Below are 8,674 nucleotides of genomic sequence, written 5' to 3'. Positions count from 1 at the left end.
TTATGTTAAATGTCTTATACTGTGCAATCAAACTGTAAATGTACTTAATATAATGCCATTTCAAGAAAGATTTCTCTGCACAACAACCATCATTTTTCAGTGAATAAAACATACATTTAAATATATTAAAAGCATATATTAATTTCAAGTCCTGAAAAAAAAAAAAAAATTTTCAGGCATGAAAACTGAGGAACAAAACAACACAATTGTGAAGCGAGTTTAGTATTACACCATAATACCATTCAGTGAAACACTGGAACAATGAATAATTCAGTAGTTTGGATCATGACTAACAGGTTAAACATCTTTATTTAGTCCATGTTTATAACACAGGACACCTAAATAATGCACCACTGTATCTCGAGGGGACAATTTCAAGAAATGGTCAAGAAAGTTGCTCTCTCAACTACCAATATATTGACTGTGTGTTTTCTCTAGGGAAACATTCACGCTGTAGTCTTGTTACAGAGCCTCATACAAGTCATACAGCTAAATGCAAGTCATGAATAAATTACAACATCCAGCACCAAAGAATAGCTTACAACCTTTAATCATTCATCAGCACAAAGTGTTGGTTCAAATAAAGGTAGGCCTTTTACTTTCTATTTCACAGGGAGTCATAATAACCATATTTGGTTTATTTGTTGAATTTTTAAAGTATTACTGTTAGTTTGCTTGAATATCCCCAAGTTCAACATTTAATATGTTGTAGGCTTTATGGTGACAGGTGTCAGCAGAGAAAACTTATTTTGTATATTTCAGCAGGAGAATGTAAGAAAAAGGAAAGTCTCAGATGGTATACCATCTTGTCTGATATGTTGTACCTGCCTAACAATATGCTTTTTATTGTACCTCAGAGGGCATTGTTGTTTCTCTAGATCAATTGGGACAGAGCCTAGATTGCACCAACTATACTGAACCCCTGGGTTTTACCATGATTAACTGTAATCAAGAGAAACTAAACCCAAACGTTAAGGTCTGGATGCCCTCATGAACTGAAATTCTGTGAACATTACATTCTGTGAACTACTAACATCATTTTATTGTCTTGGCAGAAAGCATTCAGGATAAATATCACTATTATTCCTAAAGGAATACTTTACAGGGTAAAGTAACTACAGGGTCTTTAAATTAGTAATTTTCTAGTTCATTGACTTCTGATGTGCATCTGTAGCCAGTGATTCACATTTTGCAATTTATACTTCTCATTTTCTGTAGACTAAATTATTGCATATATTTCGCTTGCATGTTCCAATCTAGCTCACAGTGAGAATACGAATTACATTGCCCATAATGCATTTAGCCAATTTGTATAGCCCCACCCCCTATCACTGTCTGAAGAGAAACACCTCTGCTGGCTGAACATCCTTGTCTAAGGTGTGTGTGTGTAGAGCTATATATATATATATATATAAATAAAAGATAGATGAATAAAAGATTTCACTGGAACTCACGTAACCACTAAAAAAAAAAATAAACTCTTATACAAATTTTTAATTTAAATTTATACATCTCTCTAATTTATATGTGGGTGAAGACATAAACATAAATCATTATTGAGTCACTATGGAAGAAAATTACAATCCATTCCATTTTCATCCTCAATTTATAAACCAGCTGCTTGTGTTCAGTTTGAATATTTGCTGAATCTAACTTTTCAAATGCTATTTTCCAAGCTATTTCAGAACTGGTAAATACTGATACTAATATTCGTTTTTGTTTGTTAGGGGTGTATTATGGATAATTCATGAGGACAATAAGATGAAGAATATCCATGTTTATTGATAACACAAGACAACCGTTAAAAATATTAATGAATAAACGCATTAAACCCATGCTTTGCTATTGTTTGTCACGCTGCATTTTGATGAATGCTTATCACCTTGCACAAGTGATTCAGAAAACAGATTTCCACCCACTGCCTCTTTCAGGTGCATGACTTTACAGCTTCAGGAAAGGATTATGGATTTGCGGCTTTTTTTAATGACTCAGATGCATTTTAAGAGAAATGAGTTACAGTTAGATCCTCTGACACATTCACACAATTTCCCAAAGCGTGGACCCAGTCTCATGGCGCAGCGGGACCCCACAGCACACTGAAGAGAGAGAGAGAGAAAGAGAGAGAGAGAGAGAGAAAGAAAGATCAGAAGATGAAGAAAATGAGGATATCAAAGAGGTGGAGCAAAATTTACCTGTGGAATGCTACGTTTTTCTGAAGATGGTACATGAGGCTGATATCTTCCCAAAAGTGCTGTCATAGCCTCAACCTATGCAAAAACATAAGTATCCATAAGCAACTGAATATGAAACATATTTTTTATTTAAGATATGAATAAAAAATATATTAAAATATAGCCTACATGTAAACACAAACAAGTTTAACACTTCACCAACCAATTATTCAGTGTTTGGTTTACAGATAAATGGTCAAATATGTCTCACTATATCACGCGAAAAATAAACAAATATAAAAAGACGTTTTATTTGGTAGCCTACTCACCAATTCGTTCTCCGTTTCCTGCTGGGACAGCTGTGTGTCATCTGTGAGTTCTTGGGAAGTTTGTCCAGAACACATGACGGTGAAGAGTCCGACTATGATCAGTCCGGTCAGGATCTCTGAGCTCTTCATGGTCCCGAGTCAGTCAGCTGCCGGGTCACAGTCACAGCACACTGAGGTGTGGAGGGACGGGTAATTTAGTAAACACGGATTAACAGTTCGCTGGCTGTTTTATAAACTGATATGCCCCGCCCTGACTTCGGTTAACGGATTATATCGGGTCAGCTATTGGGTAAAGGATAGCCTATTTATTTTCCTGACGCTGAGACTGGAGCACAAACAAGCAGGTTATTGCATGTTCAATAGGTAATTCTCCTGCATACTCTCATATACTGTACCTTTGCAGGCATACTGCAGCTGTAGATGTACTAACATGAATAGAATAGAATAGAATAGAATAGCAAAATAACATTTCATGTATTATACAAGGAAAGGGGGTGGGGCAATATTCCCATTTTGACATTTAGCCCATATTGACACGACTTACCCCTTAATAAAGGCCTATCGTGATTTAGCCTATTCATTAAAGTTAAATGAAGCTCACACTGGTGCCGGATGGTCTTGAAGCGTCTTGGAGATGTTGCCACAGTTCTTCTGGATTGAGTCTGTCTCAGTTTGTTCTGTTTCTTCATGTCACTCCAGACAGACTGATGATGATCAGATCAGATCTCTGTGTGGAGCACTGGCTGTTGTCAGACAAAAATCTCACTGGATTATTATAATCAATGGTAAAATGAATGTTTGGAAATGTAAACTGATATTTCCTACTGACACACTACAGCAAAAGATAGAAATAACTGACTTAAAATCATTTTTAGCTGGTGAAAATAGTGTTCTAATAATTTTGGCCACCACTGGCTACTTTTATAGGCTAAAGAGTCTAAACGGTATATAGATACATTTCCTCTTGTTTTATATTTGTTTATTAACAAAAGTAGCGTCAATAAAATATAACACTACTTAATTATGATTAATTTTGTGATTAAAAAAGTTACAAATAAAATTACAATTAAATGACATTTAAATATAATGTGATTTATATTCTGTACATGTTTATTTGTTTTTATTTTTATTAAGTTTAATAATTTTTAATATAAATCATTTTAAATACAAATATTATATAAATTAATAATTATTGTGAGGCCCCCTGCTGGAGAATCACGAAGTGCTGTGGCAGACTATGACCTATGTGGGCAGTAGAGGGCGCTGCAGGCACAGTTAAAAGTTTTGAACTGATATTCTTGAAATGGGTGTTTCCTGAAACGCATACTTCAGGATTTAGGAAGGAACACGCCCATGACATCAGTGGGTTTTCAAGAAGAAAAAAAGTAGCTGAAACTGTGCAGCGAAGTAAGAAGGGGGCCAGAGGTGCCTTCTCGAGGTCTAAATATAAATCCTAAAGGACAAAGATCTGCATCGAGAACTCACAAGGAAATAAGACTTGTAAAACTTTTGAGAAAACATGTCAACTTCTGACGAGACAGACGGTTTCCGTCCTAGATATGGGTGTAAGTATTAATGCGTTTTCTTCAGGCGTTCTTCTGAAACGTGATGCTCATTGTGTTACAAGAAAGCTACTCATTTTCATTGAATGCAAATGCTTTAATTCAAAGAGAGTGTCAATCAATTTATTTTGATGTTTTATACAATTGCCCATTCTTCAATGCTCAAGTTTGCATCGGCATGGTTTACAACTTCCGCATTATAATACTGTATGTGTAGGGCACTACAGAGCGGGATCACCTGGACAACTTTTCTGAACAGCCAAGCGAGTTGTTGTTTTTACTTTAATTTTACACGAAGCATCGACATCCTCATTCTTTCTCTCTGCTGAACCGCATTACTTATCAAGATTACATAAGTTGAGCATCAAACGACTGTGCACTGCCAATATAACTTTACTGTCTGTACATAGATCTGTAATCTAGACGAGACTGTTTGAAAAACAGTTTTCAAACAGTCAAATCTAGCCCACAATGAAGCTCTGTCTCTCTCTCTCTCACCTAGAAGTGTTGTTTTTATTATAAGAAATAAGAAAACCAATCACCATAAACGCCTCAATGAAGGTCAAACGTCACGCTTAGTGACTCTAGCTCTGGTAAAAAGCGTCTTTGTATCACGCGCTACTATTTATTTTCCCCCCTGGCTTGAGTGAAACCGACTTTTTATGAAGAGTTAGTTACTTTGCTACTGTGAAGGCGGTTAATTGTTTCTGGTACTAATACCGTTTCAGTGATCTATTTCACTAGCCGACAGCTGCCAGACCACTGATTGTCTAAGCTTGAAATGTAAAGTCTATCACTTTAGTGCAGAGAATTGTGATTCATACCAGTAAGCTGAATCTTTTGAATCAATGCACTAAATGATTCTCTTGCTGATTCATTCGGAGCGCTTTCAGCACGTTGCATCGTTACAGCAGTGGGTGGATACGAATCATTTGACGTGTTATGAACGAGTCACCGAATCACTCACTCATCTGATTCGTTAAAAAACACTTGGTTGACTGAAACAAAGTTTTAAACTGCACAAGTTTTATCAAACTATACAGTCAGAATGATAGTCTAAGTAAATACAAAGTTTAATGAGTAAGTCACAGACTTTCAACCAGCTTTGAATTGTTGCAATGGTAGTAGTAGTCTAAATGTAGGTAGTATATGTATATGAAAAATATATTTTTCTCTGTGTTACCTGCACCAGGATATCCCCATTTATTTATCAGTAAAAGTTCTCTTGATGCTGTAAAATGCGTTATCTGGCTTCGATTAAGCTTAGTGCATTATGGATGTTAAAGTTTTGCTACCGTTTTGGCAAAAAGAAATGCCTTAATAAACCTTTTTCTGTTTTCTCTAGTCATGTCTCCAGTGGTGACTTTCACCTTCAAGTAATCTCTTTAGGTGACTTCAATTCTGCATGGTTATCAGTAACTTTTACACATTCAGATTTATTCCGTCCTCTGTCTTTGCTTTTTTGCAGGATTGACTTACATGACAAACTGAGCAAACATTGTTTTTGTTAATGTAGGTGTTGTGGTAGTTGATTTTATCTGTTCACAAACTGTCACACTCTAATTCAGTCTGAGAGACTTCAGTGCATGGAAATGAATGAGAGTGATTTGTACAGAAACGGATTGTTTCACAAATCAATGCCATATTTCACTTATGGTTTTAAACTAGATATTACTTATAGGTAGGGTAATGTAGGCTTGAGTCTGAACAACAATCATTTAGTGGTTGAATCATATAATTTTATTATCTTCTAGACTTTGTTTTTCTCTGTGTGCAATGGAAAAATGGCATCAATGATTTTGTTTTTGGAAAACCTTTAGAGCAATAGCTAAAAAAATTCACTGATGAAGGGTATCACGGGAAATGACGTAGTATCTAAGGATTGTCCTCATAGTTCAGTTCACGTCTGAACATGCAAACATTTCATTTGAATTGGGATTCTTTGCAGCTTGTGGCAGGGCAAATGATTGTTTGAGGTTTCATAATTCAAGACTACAATACTGTTATGATCTTACCCTCATTTAAACATTAATTTTCACAATTTAGGATCCACTCACAGACTCGGATCAAATCCAATGTAAGAGTTAGAGCTTTGCAGCCTTATTTATTTCCTTAATGTTTGTTTTCCAACAGAAGGTTGACTTAGTTAATATCTAATATCTTGGATATTATTAGGGTCACATTTGCAAAAGCTACAAATAAAGTGGACCATAACAGTTCAGATCATATTTTAATATTCCTGCAAAACTCTAGAGACAGAAATATATATATATTTTTTTAACTTAGACAGGGTGTCGCCATATTTTGTTTTTTATAGGCATGAAAATGAGGCTGTGAGGGGCAGAAGTACTGTTGTTTAACAACATGAAAATTCTATGTGATGGACCTTTATACAGCCTATGCTATTGAAAAGACTGTAAGCTTGTCTCTCACAGCATAATTTTCATTCAAATAAAAATATGGCAATATGGCATCTACTCTGACTGAGGGTCTTTCACAGACAAATACGTTTTTCCAAAGTTTCCTTCTTTTTTTCTTCTTTCTGAAATACGTGCAGCTATTTACAGTAATAATTAGATTGATCTTCTTTTTCCACATGACATTAACCCCTGTTAAATGATTTCAGTATGTGGAATAATCACAGATCTTAAGGTTGCAAGAGGTCTGGCATTACAAAGTTTGCATAAACTGCTAAAACGGTTTGTTTAGAGTGTAGCTAGCAGTTGAACTACATTTTATTTTAGCCCCTTAACTGTCACCGTCCCGTATACGGGACGACTAAGTTTACTTCAATATATTACAATTAAATCCTAATCTAATCATGACAAACTATATATCGTTGGAAATGTCTAAGACTCCTAAATAGATATTTTACCACTGTTTGTTGTTAAAAATTATGTAGGAACAGTAATAGATTAATTTATGACGAGTGCACCTCAAAACATATACATCATAACAGGAGTTCTGACCTTTGTCACAAAAATTCTTCTTCATTTCCTTTTTCCCCATCACATGTTTTAGTAATCATCATAAATTATATATCATTTGAAAGCTTAAAACTTCCAAATTCATCCTGTGAAAACCATTTTGAAATCGGACACTGCGTTACCATGGAAATCGTACTTTACAATCTTTTAGCGGGCTCCTCCCCCTTAGTGGGAGGTGTCATATTCCAAATGTATTACGGTCTTTTAGAATCAAAACTTTTCATAATCTTGACAAAATACATATCGTTGTAAATGTCTGAGTCTCAAGATTCAAGATTGGTGGTTATTTTGCGATAGGAGTAATATTGAGAGAGAAATTGATACATTTGTGACAGAAAAATGCATCAAAAAAATTAAATGGAGTTTGGAGGGCACCCGGTGGCTGTTTGTGGTATAACGCCTAAACAAAATTGCGTAGGAACCTAAATTTTTTTAATATCAACTTCAAATTTGGAACACAACTTATTTAGACATGTGGCTTTAATTTTATAGCAATTTTGGATTAAAACATATTTTATAAAATATTTATTTTATATAAAATTAAAAAAGTACAGTACATTTTCTTTACAGTAAATTTAAACTTCTATAACTTTTGTTATACTTTCATTTTTTGAAATGATTTCACTTCTGCAATAATCAGCAGATTGTCTTCTTTAAAAAGAGACCAACCTTAGATCTGTATTCAAAAGCGTTTATGAATTATAACAATTTAAGTTTGAATAGTGCACTTTCACGTCTATGTTCAAAGGGGGGGTTGACAGTTAAGAGGTTAACCATTTGAATGCCACTTTATCTAGTGAGTATGTACTGTATGTGACAAATATATCTAAATACTACTGTTCAAAAGCTTGTGTTCGGTAAGTTTTTGAACAATAGAACCAACCAAGAAGACTGCCTTTATTTGATTAAAAATACAGCAAAAACAGTAATATTGTGAAATGTTGTTATAATTATAGCCATTACTCCAGTCTTCATTGCCACATGATCCTTCAGAAATCATGCTGATTTGCTGCTCAAGAAACATTTCTTATTATCAGTGTTGAAAACAGGTGTGATGCTTAATATTTTTTGATTTTTTTTTCAGGATTCTTGATGAAAGGAAAGTTCAAAAACCCATATTTATTTGAAATAGAAATCTTTTGTAACATTATAAATGTCTTTGCTGTCACTTTTTGTCTTTGCTGAATGAAAAAAAAATCTTGCTGACCTCAAACTTTTGAATGGTAGTGTATATGTAAGTTTCACATCTCCGTACCTCAAGCTCTCTGAGGTGCGTTGTAGCGTCTGGACCAATCAGACACACCATTTTTCATTTGATTTAACAAATCAATTATTCATTAGATTAACAAACGTTCACAGACCCCTCACCCAATAAACATACTGGGTGCCAAGTTGTCTGTGAACAAGGCCCAGGACCCTGGTTACCATGGCAACCCTGACACCAGATACATTTACGATCTCATGGAATGTGACCAGGGAAAATGTCCCATAGCAAGAGGCAAATGCACAGTAGAAATGGACTTTTCTACTAATTAATTCATAAGAAAACCTTTCTTTGAATGAACACACAGATCCTTCAGGTCATTGTGTATATTATTGCGGTCTTGTATATTATCTGTTGTATT

General features: G+C 34.8%; 2 protein-coding genes across 2 annotated transcripts in view; one reads left to right on the top strand and one right to left on the bottom strand.

Moving 5' to 3' along the window:
- Positions 1-1,818: 1,818 nt before the first annotated feature.
- On the bottom strand, positions 1,819-2,734 carry LOC107730250 (cocaine- and amphetamine-regulated transcript protein-like). Its single transcript, XM_016541020.1, has 3 exons — positions 2,501-2,734; positions 2,193-2,267; positions 1,819-2,096 (listed from the first exon to the last, which is right to left on the bottom strand). The coding sequence occupies exons 1-3, from the start codon at positions 2,627-2,629 to the stop codon at positions 1,989-1,991; spliced, it is 312 nt and encodes a 103-aa protein (XP_016396506.1). The 5' UTR covers positions 2,630-2,734; the 3' UTR covers positions 1,819-1,988.
- A 1,125-nt stretch (positions 2,735-3,859) lies between these two features.
- LOC107730269 (ras GTPase-activating-like protein IQGAP1) overlaps positions 3,860-8,674 on the top strand; it is a 68,597-nt gene continuing 63,782 nt past the window's right edge. Inside the window, exon 1 of the mRNA XM_016541050.1 lies at positions 3,860-4,065. Within this exon, the coding sequence (XP_016396536.1) occupies positions 4,020-4,065 (46 nt within the window). The 5' untranslated portion in view covers positions 3,860-4,019. The remainder of the gene's footprint in view (positions 4,066-8,674) is intronic.

This window comes from Sinocyclocheilus rhinocerous, unplaced genomic scaffold (genome assembly GCF_001515625.1).
Source record: "Sinocyclocheilus rhinocerous isolate Xijiao unplaced genomic scaffold, SAMN03320098_v1.1 scaffold368, whole genome shotgun sequence".
Classification (NCBI taxonomy): Eukaryota; Metazoa; Chordata; class Actinopteri; order Cypriniformes; family Cyprinidae; genus Sinocyclocheilus; species Sinocyclocheilus rhinocerous.
Note: the sequence above shows the minus strand (reverse complement) of the source record. Positions and strands in the feature narration are given on the sequence as shown.